The sequence below is a fragment of the Ursus arctos genome, unplaced genomic scaffold (genome assembly GCF_023065955.2).
Source record: "Ursus arctos isolate Adak ecotype North America unplaced genomic scaffold, UrsArc2.0 scaffold_23, whole genome shotgun sequence".
Lineage (NCBI taxonomy): Eukaryota > Metazoa > Chordata > Mammalia > Carnivora > Ursidae > Ursus > Ursus arctos.
In genome coordinates, this window is record NW_026622908.1 from 32222725 (window position 1) to 32239394 (window position 16670).

General features: G+C 41.4%; 1 protein-coding gene across 17 annotated transcripts in view; it reads right to left on the reverse strand.

Annotated features, from left to right (window-relative positions):
• Positions 1 to 16670, reverse strand: part of CELF1 (CUGBP Elav-like family member 1) — a 69855-nt gene that overhangs the window by 11822 nt on the left and 41363 nt on the right. For 9 of the 17 annotated variants that reach the window (XM_057317390.1, XM_057317388.1, XM_048215447.2 and 6 more), the window contains 6 exons: positions 6742 to 6929; positions 5088 to 5170; positions 4665 to 4713; positions 1627 to 1761; positions 1001 to 1080; positions 510 to 671 (listed from right to left, as the gene is read on the reverse strand). In XM_057317390.1, coding sequence (XP_057173373.1) covers positions 510 to 671; positions 1001 to 1080; positions 1627 to 1761; positions 4665 to 4713; positions 5088 to 5170; positions 6742 to 6919 — 687 coding nt within the window. In that variant the 5' untranslated portion in view covers positions 6920 to 6929. Of the gene's footprint in view, positions 1 to 509; positions 672 to 1000; positions 1081 to 1626; positions 1762 to 4664; positions 4714 to 5087; positions 5171 to 6741; positions 6930 to 16330; positions 16483 to 16670 lie in introns of all 17 variants that reach the window. The other 8 variants (XM_057317386.1, XM_057317387.1, XM_057317380.1 and 5 more) reach the window with 1 other exon arrangement.

Genomic DNA, 16670 nt, shown 5'->3' on the forward strand with positions numbered 1-16670 from the left:
CTCATTCAATAATGTCCATGTCAACATCTTGACCTCTCAGTCAGTGGAAAGAAACATTTATTATACTCTTCAGGGAAGACCCAAATAAGTATTTTAAAGATGCCCTCTACATCTGGGAGAAAGAACTACAGAGAAAGATATTTGGTAGTTAAGATTCCCTCAAGATTTTCTTTTCAAAAAACTAAAAGGACAGGGATGTATATATGAGATATTGCTAAATCTTTATATCAGGGAATCAGGATTTCACTTTAATAGTAGTGGAAGTCTCAAGCTATAACCCAAGATGTGTGATGCGAAAAGAGAGAGAGAGAAAGAGAGAGAGAAAGAAAGAGAGATGGTGACACGGATATACTAACATAACTTAAAGAATATTGCACTGCCTGAAGTTTCATGAAAAAATTGGACATGTTAAAGTCGTAAATGCCATTGTATCTATTAGCTAGGGACAGCACAAGAAGAAACAGCTGGGAGCTTGCACAGTCTGCACAAAGCAAACCACAAAGACTCACTGCTAAATACTGGGGTCCAAGAGTATTTAGACCAGCAAGGTTTCCCCACACAGATGCTGCGCTGATTTGCTGCATCTGCTGCTGGAGCTGCTGGGCCATTCTCTTCTGTTCTTTGTCCTTCTGCGTATCAGCAAATTTTACCACCATGGGAGATGAGCAACCCTATGAAAACACCAAAGCCAAAGGGTCAAATTCCTCCTTCCATGTGAAGGAAAAAAATCCTCCTTTGTAGCGACACACAGGATGCATTCTAATTTCATTCACTGCCAAATGACTCTCTTCCTGATAGACACAAGTGGCGAAAGACAAATTTAAAAGGGCTACTTCTAATATGTTAATTTCAAAGAGAACATCATTTTTTAACTTTAAGATGTTTAGCCTGCTTGACCTTTAGGGCAATCAGATGCTGTACATGCTGCAGAACTTTGATGGCCAACTGTCCTAGTACTCTCAGGCTAAGCAACTTTCCCTCTCATTCATCTGCTCCCTACCTCCATGGTCTGTGCTTGGTGCATTGCCTTGATAGCCGTCTGTGCCATGGCTCTTGTTGTAAAAGTCACAAATGCACAACCTGGTAAGAGAAGTGTCAATAACTCATTCATTCATTTGCTTATTAATTAGCTGACAGACATTTACTGAGCACCTACTATGTGCCAAGTACTATGCTAACAATACAGTTATGGTTCCTGCCTTCAGGGGGTTTAAGATCTAGTGGAGGAGACAGATACATCACAACAGTGTTAAGTGCTTTCATGAAAAACCAGGGAAGCACAATAGGAAAGAAAGTACTTGATGAAGGGATAAAGGAGGAATCACAATGCTCTAGTTCCTCTTGAGAGGAAAGTGTTCCATTTTGGCATTAAGGACCTCTCCAAGCACAAAAATAGACAATTTTAACCCATGAAACTGAAGTGCAGAATGTAGACTCCTTAGGGGGTTGGGACAATTCTAATGGAATCAATTGCTAGGAGGAGCCGTGATGGGACCTAGATTTCAACACCAAGCCCAACCTCTCCATCATGACAAGGCCATGTTGGCTAGGGATCACTGGTTTCCACTGGTCCAACTAAAAGAGACTCCAAATTTAAGTCTCTTTAAAAGCTAAAAATGCACCCACCTCGGCTCAGGCCATCAGGTCCCCGTAATATCCGGCATTCTTCAATCTGTCCAAATGAAGAGAACATGACTCGGATGTCATTTTCAGTGCACTTCTTGGAAATCATACCAATGAACAGTTTCCTGTCTTCCACTGCTAAGAGAGTAAAACACAAAAGGCTTGAACATTACTACTACAAGAGGCAGTGCAGCGCAGACTCTGGAGTCAGACTGTCTATGTTTGAATCCTGGCTCTACGCCTCTATACCATATTACTTGGATTCTAAGATAAACATTTTTTTCATCATTTAGCACCTCCTCTTATAAGCAGTTGTACCTTACAACTAAAATTGGAAGCATTTAGATGACATACAGCAGTTTTGTGATCTTGTGAAAGTTACTTAACCATCCCATGACCGTCACCTCTGATTAACAGGGATAACCGTGTTTATCTCAAAGGTAGCTGTAGGTATTAAATGCAAAGCACTCAGCATCTTGCACTTAGTGAAGTTTGTTCTTACTAGCAGTACTAGTGTACCAAAGGACAAGTTTTCACACGTAACTGATGTGACAAGAGAAACAAAACACACCTTTCAGTGAGTTTAACTGTCACTTTCCTTTTCTGATTATTCTCCTGAGGACGAAGTTCTCCTTCTTAACTTGTCCATCCCCCCACCCCCATTTCTGTCCATAAGAAATTATATTGATCAAAGACATCCCAGTTTACTCGAAAATATTCTTACACTGTTTACCTGTCAACTCCATTTATCTCATTATTTACCATATTTAAAGAAAAAAATTTTTTTCTTTTTTTAAGATTTTACTGAGGGGCACCTGGGTGGCTCAGTCGGTGAAGCGTCTGCCTTCAACTCAGGTCATGATCCCAGGGTCCTGGGATCAAGCCCCACATCGGGCTCCCTGCTCAGCGCACAGTCTGCTTCTCCCTCTCCTCCTGTCCCTCCCCCCGCTCATGCTGTTTCTTTCTCTCCCCCCCAACATATTAGAATCTTTAAAAAGATTTTATTTATTTGAGAGAGAGAGAGGGAGAGCACAAGCAAGCACAGAGGGACAGTGAAAGGGAGAAGCAGACGCCCCAGTGAGCAAGGAGTCAGACGCGGGGCTCGATCCCAGAATCCTGAGATCATGACCTGAGCAGAAGGCAGACGCTTAACGAGCTGAGCCATCCAGGTGCCCCGAAAAAAAAAAATTTAGATGACAGATTACTTAGTGCACTAGACTACTATTTATATCATACTCAAAATGGCTTAGACTTGAAACCATAAAACCGAAAAGACCTAAAACCACAGAACTCCTAAAAACATAGGTAGTAAAGCTCCTTAATATGGATCTTACAGATGATTTTTGGATCTGACTACAAAAACAAAGACATCAAAAGCAAAAAAACAAGTGGGCTACCTCAAACTAAAAAGCTTGTACAAAGAAAACCACCAACAAAATGCAAAAGCAACCTACTGAATAGGAGAAAATATTTGTAAATCGTGTATCTGATTTGCAGGTTAATATCTAAAATATATAAAGAAGTCATGTAACTCAACAGCAAATGAAACAAAACACCTGGTTAAAAAATAGGCAGATGATCTGAACATATTCTTCCAAAGACATACAGATGGCTATCAGGCGTATGAAAAGATGCTCAACATCACTAATTAGCAGGGAAATGGAAATCAAAACCACAATGAGGTTATCACCTCACACCTGTCAGAATGGCTATAATAAAAAAGACAAGAAATAACAAGAGTTGGTGAGAATGTGAAGAGAGCCCTTGTGTACTACTGGTGGGAATATAAAATGGTTGCAGCCACTGTAAAAAATAATACAGAGGTTCCTCAAAAAATTAAAGAGAGAGCTAACCATATGATCCAGCAATTCCACTTCTGGGTATTTATCTGAAGAAAATGAGAACACTAACTCCAAAAGCTGCACACCCAAGGCGCTGGCTGGCTGAGTCAGTGGAGCATGCAACTCTCAATCTTGGGGTTGTGAGTTCGAGTCCCACATTGGACGTAGAGATTTACATAAAAATAAAATCGTAAAAAAAAAAAAAAAAAAAAAGCTGCACACACATGTTCACTGCAGCTTTATTTTCAACAGCCAAGAGATGGAAACCACCTAAGTGTCTACTGACAGATGAATGGATAAAGAAGATGTGAGGTACACACATACACACACCCCAGATATTATTCAACCATAAAAAAGAATGGAATCTTGCCATTTGTGACAACAGAGATGGACGCTGAGGGCATTATGCTAAGCAAAGTAAGTCACATAGAGAAAGATACTATATGATCTCACTTGTATGTAAAACCTTAAAAAAAAAAGAAAAGAAAAGAAAAGAGGAGAAAAGAAAAGAAAAAGAAACAAACACCACCCCCCACACACAAATTCACAGACGTACAGAACAGGACTGGTGGTTGCCAGAGGTCAGGCATAAGGGAGTGGACAAAAAGGACGAAAAGGATCAAAAGGTGCAAACTTCCCATTATAAAATAATTTAGCACGGTGACTACAGTTAATAGTACTATACTGCATATTTAAAAGTTGCTTAGAAAGTAGATCTTAAAAATTCTCATCAAAAGAAAAACATTTTTAGGGGCGCCTGGGTGGCACAGCGGTTAAGCGTCTGCCTTCAGCTCAGGGCGTGATCCCGGCATTATGGGATCGAGCCCCACATCAGGCTCTTCTGCTATGAGCCTGCTTCTTCCTCTCCCGCTCCCCCTGCTTGTGTTCCCTCTCTCACTGGCTGTCTCTAGCTCTGTCAAATAAATAAATAAAATCTTTTAAAAAAAAAAAAAAAGAAAAGAAAAACATTTTAGAACTTTGTACGGTGACAGATACTAGGGTGATCATTTCTAATATATACAAGTACTGACTCATGATGTTGCACACCTGAGACAAATTTAATATTTTGTCATTTAGATGTCAGTTAAAAACAACACAAAAACAAACGATTGCTTAAAGCAAATACAATCCAGATGCCATCAGAACGAACAGTAAACTAGAAGAAACCTTGTAAGGGGAGGGTTTTACACACTTGCTTACCATTGTTCTTCTCACTGTCGGCAGGTTTCATCTGTATAGGATGATGCATCTGAAAAGGAAAACATGTATTTTATCACGGGACACACTGAAAGCATTCAGAAATATAAGTGAGGACTCTAAAGGAAATACTGAAACTAGAGCCTTAAGAGTACTCTCTGACCTTATGTCTGCCTCATGATCATTTCTTCCCAAAATATCAAAATAGACAGAATGTGCATCAAGAAGGCAAAATTCTCTTGGCTAAGAAAGAATAAACCACTTTCAGCCTACCTTCTCTGAAATGTTCCCTTTTGTCCTGCTTTATCAATCCCTGTGGCAGTCACCTTTTCCCCCAAATCGTCTTCAGGGTGTGCCTGACATGTGTAAGTATGTTCCATATGTCAAAACCACCACAGTTCCACTTACTAGTAGGAGCTTTCTTACCCCTGGGAGGACCTTCATGTTGTGAAGAGCATTCTGCGCTTCTAATGCAGCTTTGCGGGTGTAAAACGTAACAAAACAGCACCCTGCAATAAACAAAAGTTCACCAAATCAAACCAGTCCTTTGAAAGCAGATAATTCCTAGAGGACTCCCGCCTCCATGGACATACTGGAACTTCAAAGAGAAGGCTAGGTTTATTAAAATTAGCAACCCCCCTCCCGAGAGAGAGAGAGAGAGAGAGAGAGAGAGAAAAGGAGGCGAGACAATGAGAGAGAGAAAAGCAGAAAAAAAACCTTACTTTACTTTCTATGCATTTGCTTTATTGTTATAGTCTCTGAGTTCTACTAAAATTCTTTAGCTGCTCCTCTAAACTTCTCTAGGAAAGATGACTTCCCTTACAAATGTCATGGTACCATGCCATTCAACCCACCCTAGCTGGAGAACCAGTTGGTGTGCTGGGCAAGACACTCCGGAAACAAACAAAAGAGAGGGGCCCTGCACTCTTGCAGCTTGTAGTCTACCAGGAACTCATTCTTTCTCAGAATAAATCACTCCTTACATTGTAGCGAATTTCTACCATATGCCTCAAACATAATTACCTCTTATTAAATTATAAAATGACTAAAGAGCAAGAAACTCTTAATATCTTTTTTGGACCCTCGGTTTTCATCAAATATAATTAAGCTTCTAACAGCACATGGCCCTGACTGAAGAGATCTGCAGATTTTGTGCTTTGTATCTTTATTAGGGAAATGAGGGGAGAAGTGTGTCTTGCAAATATGGGCTCCTAGTCCCATGAGATACAATATTGATTCCTTTCAAACTCACTGCAATTAAGATTCTAAATCACTGCATGTTACACCACCAGTCATTTTCAGAAACTATACTACTTTATATTTTTGGTTAACTATGCCACAAAAAGAAAATAATTTCTCTGCTTCTAGATCCTCTGTTATTAAGCTGGCTTCAAACATAACAATCCTACTTGCTCACATCCGCACTGGAAAACAGCTTCCACAGAAAATTATTCTGAAACAGGTTATTTGGAAAAGAATATTGTATGTGCGCGTACAGGGCAAAGCTAATGGCATTGCTTCCATAAAGCTTCTACTCTGGTAGGTGTTTCTGGAAGTAGCTCAGCCTTTCTTCCATTCATCTTGTAGGCTACAACAAACAGGTTACCTACAAACAGGTCCCTCCTGGTTGCTAAGCCATCCTGCAAGGCCTCTGTAACACTGACAGACATCACCGGTGCTGTGTGGACAGTGTTTTTCTTTCAGCTTAGTTTAGCCAAAATACCACAGAAAACCTTATGTGGTTGGTTGATTTCAACTCTGTCATTCCATTCCCAAGATCAAGAGACACTCACATTTAAAAAAAAAAAAGAGAGAGAGAGAGACACACACACACACTCACGAGTCTGTCTCTTGAATTTAGAGCTCTCACAAAGGACCGCCTACGATCCAATTTACAAATTATCCTCATGATGTCACCTTAACTTTTTATTTTTATGCCATTAAATGTGTTTGGACTGGAAGATGTAACTACTATAAAAGGACATATTTCCTCCCTTTAGAATGTGACCAGAGGAGCATTCTGGCAATGAGAAACAGCAAGCACATGGCAGAAATTACCTATAAAACGCAAAGCCCTTACCTTTGCTCTGAGGAGGGTTTTGGCTCCTATCCCTTAGGACATTGATTTCATAGACAGCACCATACTGTTCAAAGAGTTCCCTCAAATCCTTCTCAGACCAGGTCCTCGGAACCTGGCCCACAAACATCTTGATAGCATCAAGATCCGGTTGATCTGGGTGGTCCAGGGTGCCGTTCATTTTCTTTGAGCTGCATGAAACAAAATACAGCTTCTATTATGTATTCATGGTGCTCTCCAGTGGGATGTTTCTTTCCTTTAAACATTTCAACTACATCCTGAAATAGTAGGGGGAAGAGTCTACTTCTCTTTACTACTGCCATTCAATATACCAGAGTTTCCTGGTCCTCCCCTTCACCCATAGCCATGACTTCCATTAGATCCCAAACTGAAGTCACATTCTGATTAGGACATCCTGGGTTTTAACCAAGGAACCAAGCATCATTCATTCCTTGTCTAGCATAAGAATTCTCAGAAGATGGGGCACCTGGGTGGCACAGCGGTTAAGCGTCTGCCTTCGGCTCAGGGCGTGATCCCAGCGTTATGGGATCGAGCCCCACATCAGGCTCTTGCGCTATGAGCCTGCTTCTTCCTCTCCCACTCCCCCTGCTTGTGTTCTCTCTCTCACCGGCTGTCTCTATCTCTGTCAAATAAATAAATAAAATCTTAAAAAAAAAAAAAAAAAGAATTCTCAGAAGAACTTAAGAGGAGGTAAAGTTTCTAATGCAAGTTTTCAAGCACAGTTAACAAAGCTTTTGAAAATGTACATAAAAATCACAAGGGACTATTGTTTATGGATAAAGATTCAGGACTCCCAATGTATACAATGACAAAGTTTTCTTTCAGTAGATGGTAGAACAGAAGACCTTGATTTCCAAGGCCTGAGCTAAGAGTGAAGCAATGTCGACCTGGGGCTCCTGGCTGGCTCAGTTAGTAGAGCATATGACTCTTGATCTCAGGGTTGTGAGTTTGAGCCCCACTTTGGTGGAGGGGAGGGTGGGAAGAGGGAAGAAGGCAAAAAAAGCTTTGCTTTTAAACTGTCACAATCCTATCACATCAAACTTGTAATGCTCCTACTTAATATCTTCATTTTTACCCCTCCCACTGCCAAGAATCTAGGGAGATTCCTTCCTGGACTACAAATGTCTCCACTCAGAATGAATCAAAGTCCTTCTCCTACCACTGCCCAAGATCTTACTCTTAGTATTCATCTCAACCACTAACAAATTCCAAATAGCTAGTATGGTTAACTTTTCTGTGAGTGTCTACTTAATCCAGAAATCACTTAATAATATTCAAATTTGCCATGTCCTAATATCAACACTAAATAAAATGCTATTTTTCTTGCGAACACACGCACACAAGCTCAGGGGGAGAGGCAGAGGGAGGAGCATAGGAGAAATTCGAGCAGACTCTCCACTGAGCGTGGAGCCCGACTCAGGGCTCTATCCCACTACCCCAAGATCATGACCTGAGCGGAAATCAAGAGTCAGATGCTTAACAGACCGAGGCACCCAGGCACCCCGTTAACTCCTAAATTTCTTATAACCGAACACCACACATCACATTGCCTGAATCTAGCATTAAATATCAAAAGTGTAAGACAAATGACATATATAGACCAACTCTTGTCACGATGTCTATGAAGGTTTCCCATACTCTTTCAGGTTAGTCAGTCTCATCAGGGCTCAAGCAGTACTAAATTCCCACCTTCGTTATAGTATTTACCACCTTTCAGCATCATTTGGCTATATCTACCTCTCCCAACTAGACATAGCTCCTTGAAGGCAGAAACTGTTTTATTTGCTATTCATTCTTACAGCCACACCTGATACAGCACATGGTTCAAAGAAGCGCTGAGATGTGGTATCGGAGCAATTTCTTGTGTGTTTTTTTTTTAAGATTTTATTTATTTGACAGAGATAGAGACAGCCAGCGAGAGAGGGAACACAAGCAGGGGGAGTGGGAGAGGAAGAAGCAGGCTCATAGCAGAGGAGCCTGATGTGGGGCTCGATCCCACAACGCCGGGATCACGCCCTGAGCCGAAGGCAGACGTTTAACCGCTGTGCCACCCAGGCGCCCCGCAATTTCTTGTTCTTAATAATTCCCCCTTTAATTTAAGCAACTAATCCTGATAAAAATGGATGTTGTGTACAAAGAGGGCTCACAAATTAAAAGAGCAGCTACTATCTTCTGTGATTATTTGATTCTCACAGGATCAATACCCTTTTTTTGACCAAGTGTTTTGAAACACATTGTTTTATTGGCTTTCCTTTACTAATTCAAAACCTCGTGCGGAAAGCTGCTGTAAAAACACACTTGCAGTTACTTTTAGAAGCTTAATCGCAATGTTCTAACAGAAATCATCCTACTCTGGTTAAAAAAAAAAAAAGCCCCATAACTAATGAAACAATGGTTGTCGCTCCCTACAACTTGCCTCCAAGTTTATTTACCAGCTTTAATATCATTTTATTAAAATGCTGCTGTCTTTAATCACATTTCTATTCTAGGGAGGGTTAACAGAGAACCCAAATGGTGCTCAGAATATGTTTACCTACAGGTAAAACCATCTATATGTTTACCTCTTTTAAAAAATAGTGGGGGTTTATCAATTCGTAATTACACTGGAGGCAACAGCTCTCAGTCTGTCCCTTCCTTCTGCATTTGTGTGCCATTTCTAAATTTTCTACATCACAGCTTAGTGCAAAAGCATAAGCACAGTCAATATATATGAATTACGGTTTATCCAAAAGTACAGTGGAGACTCGGCATTCTAGACAAATGCCCTCCCCTTCTCTCTTTACTCTCCAAATCCTTCTCCATTTCTTCATGTCCACCCACTCCATGAATCACCCTTTCCCCCATGTATACCAATTCATTAGCCAGAAGAATCCCCTAGACCAGTGCTATTCAAAGTGCCTAAGGACCAGGAGAAATCTTCAAACTTAACCCTTTAGAAACTTTTACAGCAAGTGAGCTAAGTAATTTTATATATATTCAATTGAGTTATAATAAAAAGATACAAACTCAAAATGCAAGCTTACGCCTTGTTTTCCTACTAAATTGTTTTTATTGTGGTTTCTAAGTTGGGTGGCAGCAGGCATAGAACACTGTCCTTCACCAATCTGAGAAGCACTTCTGGAGTGTAGCAAATTATCAGGCCAGGTTGAAGATGCCATGGACGTCCGGTAACTGGAGATTTTTCACTGACTTATTCTTTCCTCTAACAAATATTGGGCACTTAGTTATACAGGCCAGACACTGTGTGAAATGTGGTATATGTTAGTGAATAAGGAAAATGTGGGTATCAACTGTTACCGTGTCGGAGGAGAACAATGTTCCATCCTCAACCTTCCATACATAGTTCCAGTATGCATGCTGTCTTCAGTTAAAAGTCACCACTGCACGAAAAAGGCACCTGGGGACAAGGCTCTCAGTGTGATATGGCAAGGACCCCATGTCATCCATGGATGGCGTTTACTCTATGTATCACTAAAAGCACTCTCAAATGTGTGCCTTACCTCCCCATTGATGGAGAGGCTCTTCAGAGTCAGTGATCATAAATTATTGGTATTTATTATGCCTACTCAAGAACCCATGAATTAAGCAGCCCCATGGAGAAGTACCTATACTGTCCCTGTCATTCCCAAGAGGCAAGTCTATGGAAATTCTTATCCTCTGTGAAAGTACTGACCTGAGAGCAGGATGGAAGAGAGGAAAAGCAGGGCTCCCAGCAGTGAGGAAAGAAGAGCGATGAGGAAGCACCAAGTGTTAATTAAGGGAGAGGCACGGCACCAACCCACCTCTTTTTACATTTCTGCTTCTGGCAACAACTGGCAAATCATTAAAAATGAGAAATTATGAAAAATCAGGACCAGAGGCTGCCTTGTCTACCCTGATTCTTCATGGAACATGCCACAGGAAAATAAAACAAAGAACCAATTTGGAAGAAAGTCAGGAGAAAGAAAACAAAAAGCTTTATTTTCAAAGCACACATTTGTTCAGAATTCTTGAACCCTCTGTTCTTTCTCCTCTCTCTCTCTCTCTCTCAAAACTTCCTGGCCCCAGGCCCAGCTCAGGGGGGCAGAACTGACATTCTGTCCCTTTCTCCCATCCCTTGACGCCAGCTAACTAGACCAGGGGGTAGATCTTAACCCAACAAACTGATCTACTGGCTAGCCGGAAAACTAAGACCTGTGCCTAAAACAGAAAGACAGGCCTGGCCAATCAAGTTCCTTACCACTACACGGAGCAAGTCAATAGCCACTGGACACATGTGGCTACTGCACATGACAGCAGAGGTAGAGAACATTTTTATCATCATAGAAAGTTCTATGGCACAGAACATTGCTCTAAAGAATCTGGAACTTGTTAACAGGAATACGCAGTGGCAAAGTCAGAAGTGGGAAAGCTGCAACTAGAGACAGCATAAATTAACAAGATAAAAGGGTGGTGGCAAGAGATCACAGAGGTCATGCTACCACATAGATGAAGGTTGAAAACCTGATGCCGAGTGAAAGAAGCCAATCGCCAAAGGCTACACATTGTGTGATTTCATTTATGTGAAATTTCCAGAACCCAGACCAATCTATAAAAACAGAAAGCAGGTTAGCAGGTGCCTAGGAATGGGAACTGGGGGTGGGGAGGATGACCGCTAATAGGTACAGGATTTCTTCTTGGGGTGATAAAAGTGTTCTGGAATTGGACAGTGGTGACAAGCTGCACAACTTTGTGTATATAGTAAAAGTCACTGAACTGTGCACTTTTAAAAGGGTAAATTTTATGTTGTGTGAATTGTATCTTAATTTGAGAGAGAGACACATACAGACAGAGCAAGAGGAGTGAGAAGACAGGCTGTAAGTGGCAAGGCAAAGCTATGCTGTGCCCACAGTTATGAGGTGGGTGAAAAGCAGAAGTAGCAGCACATGCAGAAAGAGCAGAACATGTGTCCAGGGTCAGAAAGATGGGAGCTTCCAGGGGCGCCTGGGTGGCATAGCGGTTAAGCATCTGACTTCGGCTCAGGGCGTGATCCCGGCGTTATGGGATCGAGCCCCACATCAGGCTCCTCCACTATGAGCCTGCTTCTTCCACTCCCACTCCCCCTGCTTGTGTTCCCGCTCTCGCTGGCTGTCTCTATCTCTGTCGAATAAATAAATAAAATCTTAAAAAAAAAAAAAAAAAAAAGATGGAAGCTTCCAGGTCTTCCGGCTGTAGAGTTCCTGATTACATTACAGTCCGGTCTGTGTGTGTCCTTACAAGAAAACCCTTTAATATATGAATATATGCTAGCTCAAGTGAGTATCTGTTCCCTGTAGCCAAAAAGGCTGGAAAATACTACATCTTTATATCTGTTTAAAAATTATTTCCCTGGGGGGAACAAAATGGGTAGATGGGATTAATAAGTACAAATTTCCAGTTATAAAATACGTCAGTCATGGGGATGTGATGTACAGCATGGGAATATAGTAAATAAAGCTATTAACCCTTCGGGGTGCCTCGGTGGCTCAGAAAGTTAAGTGTCTGCCTTGGGCTCAGGTCACGATCCCAGTCTCCTGGGATGGAGGCCCACGTTGGGCTTGAGCCTGCTTCTACCTCTCTCTCTGCCACTACCCCTGCTTGTGCTCTCTCTCTCAAATGAATAAAATCTTAAAAAGAAAAATAAGAAGTATTAACTCTGCAAGGTGACGGATAGTAATTAGGCTTATTGTCACGACCATTTCACAACAATACAAGTGTCAAATCACTGTGTTGCAAACCTCAAACTAATATAATATTGTATGTCAATTATACTTCAATAAATTTTTAAAACTCATTTCCAAAACCTTTCATTAGTCATTTTTTTTTCTCTCACCCCTTCTCACTACCTGTTGACCTCCATTTGTTCATTATATAAACAGAAAAATTTCAGATACTTACCAATCCTTCCAATTCCCCAAGGGGCATAAATATTTGCTGCTTCCAGATCTCCAGCCACCCACCCACCCCAATGAGGTCCCTCTCTGTGCTGTGGAAAATGGCACAGAAGAACATGAGAACAGAAAGGACCCAGAAACACTGGCCTGAATTACTTACCAGCTGTTCTCTAGTGCAAACAAGACAAAATACATGTATGCTGGATGGAAGAATTTCCATTTGGATAAAGGGAAATCTTCCTGTTAGCTGGAGTGTTAGGCCAGAAAAAGCTAGTAATAAAGGTTTTTAAATCACCTTTCAATAACTGAACAGGCCAACAATCTGCTTGCAAAGGTTTTCAGCCTTCTCTGAGGAAGGGAGATAACGTCTGGAGACTTTATTTCAGTAACTACCTTTAATTATTAAAAAAAAACTCACAGGGCTTATCATTCATTCAACTGTATTTCCCAAGTTCCCACTACGTGCAAGATACCACACATTTAGGGGGCTATAAAAGGGGACTGAGCAATACTGCCCTGAAGACAATGGCACTGAACAACTGGAAGGACACAACTATAATGCCCCACAAATACTTTCACAATTATATAAAAGTTCTGTGAAAGAAAGTAGCTAGGATAATTTTGTCTTTTGAGGGGGGAGGGCAGGGATTTAAGCTGAATGGACAGAGGGGCTGGAAACACTGCTGTATAGCATGTAATGAAGAGGACATGGTAAGAACTCAGAAAAAAGAGAGGAGAGCGAAACAGCATTAGAAAGGTAGAGAAAGACTTGAGAAAGCAAGGGAAGAGTGCACAAACATTTTAGAAGATTAGAAAAAAGAGAAAACATTAGAAAATCAATGCGAATAAACAGATAGATTGGAGAGACCTAGTGAAGAGCTTTTCATGTGATACTGACAGACTTGGACTTTATTCTAAGATTTTTAAACAAGGAAGTGATCAGATTTGTCTTTTAAAAGACACCTGGCAGGGGTGCCTAGGGGGCTCAGTTGGTTCAGTGTCTGCCTTAGGCTCAGGTCATGATCCCAGCGTCCTGGGATCCAGCCCCATGTCGGGCTCTCTGCTCATAGGGGGGCCTGCTTCTCCCTCTCCCTCTGCCTGCTGCTCCCCCTGCTTGTGCTCTGTCAAATAAATAAAAATGTTAAGAAAGAAAAAAAATAAAATAAAAGACACCTGGCAATAATACAGAGGATGAAATAAAATGGGAAAACATGGAGATTTCCACACAAACTAGCTCCTAAGATTAGCGCCCAGTCTCAGGTAATGCTGACAAATTTGGGGGCAGGACTCACTAGAACCTGGAGATCCCATGAGGAAAAAGTTGAGGAAAAAGAAAGAAGTTACTGATCACTCTTGGGTTCTAGTATGGACAATCTGGGAGACTGTTATTGCATGGGAAGCTCAGGGGACATTTGGGGGATAAATACAGAGATCTGAGAATCCGAGAAGGACATCAGTACCCCCTTCAGCCAGGGGCAAGCCAAGAGAAAAGGGCCTGAGCTACAACTCCTGAACAACACCCATCTCCTAGGGTACAAGCAAAGTAAGAGGAACCAGGGAAGCTGAAGAGTGGTCAGAGCTGAATCAAGGACATTGTTAAAACTAAGAATAGGAACTACAGTTCAGGTCCCCCAACGCTTCCACACCTCCACCAGCCATTCTTCTCCTCTTTGTTGTAAAGAAATTTTGAAATAGATACACTGCTAGATTACATCCCAACAAAATCACTTGAGAGAGAAAACCACTGATGTCAAGTCTCCTGCTATAGAGTATGAGTTAAAAGAAGGGCTGAGAATCCAACAAAAAAGTGGCGAACATAGCATTCAAGAACTTCCTTCTTCTCAACTCTGTGGTGTTTTGGCATATAGTACCCAGGGGCGTGGGCCCGAGGACTTGTAATAATGATAGGAGCTGATGGGTACCTGGCTCAATGACACCTGAGGCAGCCTGGTCTAGGGGCAAAAATTTAAAAAGGGTATCATTAAACTTGATTTTAGGTTCAAGGCTGACACCAATTGTCCTCAGGCAAGTCAGTTACAGCCTCTCTCAATTGGGTTTCTCATCTGTACAACAGGGGCAAAAGCTTGTGCCCAATTAACTTCCCGAAGTTTCTGTAGGATGGAGGACTAAAACAGATGCAAATGCACTTTGGAAAAAATGATGAGATGGAGTCCTCCCCCATTGCCTCTAACAGAATGAGCTGCATTCAGTCCATCAGCTCTCAAACTTGAGTGTGCTTGAGATTCTGAGGCCCTATTCTAAGCATAAGAATATCTGGGCATGGGTCCAGGAACCAGCACTTCTACATTCCACGTAACTTTCATGCAGCGTCTGTGATCCAGATTTCATGGGACACTAAACTAGTCTAACCTCGTGAAAGCTGAGAAATCAGGCTGAGGAAAAATGCTGTATCTGAGGACTGAACAAAGGCAGTGGCAAAGCATAAAAAGAAACTGTTACAATGAAAGACAATCTGGGCCACAAAGTCCTATTTCTAAGGAGACATATCTGGTACACGGGAGTACTGCTATCATGTATTAAGTCTTTATGATGGCATTCATTGTGATTTCACCTGTTATCTAAAGCTAAAATAAAATTTTAGCAGTAAAGAACATGCATAAATAGACACATCTAAATTACCATTAGTTTGGACACTACAGAGAAGGCATAGCATCCATTTCAAAGGAGCAAGCCAGCTAACTTTGAGGTCCCCCAAACTATTCCACAGAGAACTGTTCAGAATCTGCTATTGTCCACACCTGTTATGCGTAATACCAAGGTAAACTGATTTCCAATGGAGGCCTGATCTCTGTTTTCTAGGGACTATTCTACCATTTAATATTCCTGGCTTTGAATAACCTAAAGCTCATCTGCTTGAGGTTTCAAGATATTTTGAAGCCTGGTTAAAGTAACTGAAATCAGGAGTTAGAAATGTGTTCTTCTCTACGAAGGTGCAGAATTTAGGTTCCCTGAAGCTACAGCTCTGGGCCAGGTTAGCAATTTAGCTGTGTACAACAGCAGTGTCGCTTCCTGAACAGTCTGCACACTGATTAGATTTCTCATCCCCATGTTGAAAATTTGGGCAAACTGCCAATCAAGATTGATCCGGTTTTGCTTTTTTTTGGGGGGGGGGTCAATCTGACATCCCTGAAATCATGTATTGTGTTGCATTTTCAATTAGACTAGGAAAAAATCAGAGCCCAAGGTTACAGTTTAGATGCCAATACAGGATTCTGCATACATTACTAAATACACTCTAGTAACCAGTCTCCTCTATGATCTGAGTCTAAGAATTTGATATAAATAACTTTCCCAAGATTATTTGAAATTGCATACCCAAAGCAAAGCAGTAAAGCTAAGGTTAAAAAAAAAAAATACCTTGGAATCTATCATATGGGAAAACACTACAGCTTGAAGGATTGGAGCCAACATACTTGAGTTGATGTTGCTGCTCATATATCAAATACACCCTTCTGCAGAGTTAGCTACAGCCCCAAGGACATCAGCAGTTAAGGAGACAGAATCAGACTACAATAGAAACTAATAATAGTGTGGACTTTGGCTTCCTCACCCAATTTTTTCTTCCCTCTTTTAGGGAAAGGGACCAGTTTCATTAAATAACAAAGAAAATAGCCCAGTTCCTCTGCTTATGATAAAAATTAGACAACAAAAATACTTACACAGGACTGGAATTCAAAGAGCAATGATCCACCATCATTTCTGGAAGGAAATCCAACTTAAACGCAGCCATCACCTCACTCTCCCCTTCAGAAGCCAATGATATTAACTTGCTGCACTTGTCTGATCCACAAATACACACAGCTTTAGCTTCCTGGGCCCCACAAAAAACACAAAGTGGAAACAGGAGCTCAGGGAAACCAGCAATAAGTGCCACAGAAACAGGCAGGACTGGGGAGGGGAAAGGGAGTACTGGATTAAAAGGGGGATGTGAGCATGTGAAGGGAGGCTCAGCCCGGCACACAATGAAAGTGCTGATGCGCCAGGCTGGGTTTGTGTGAT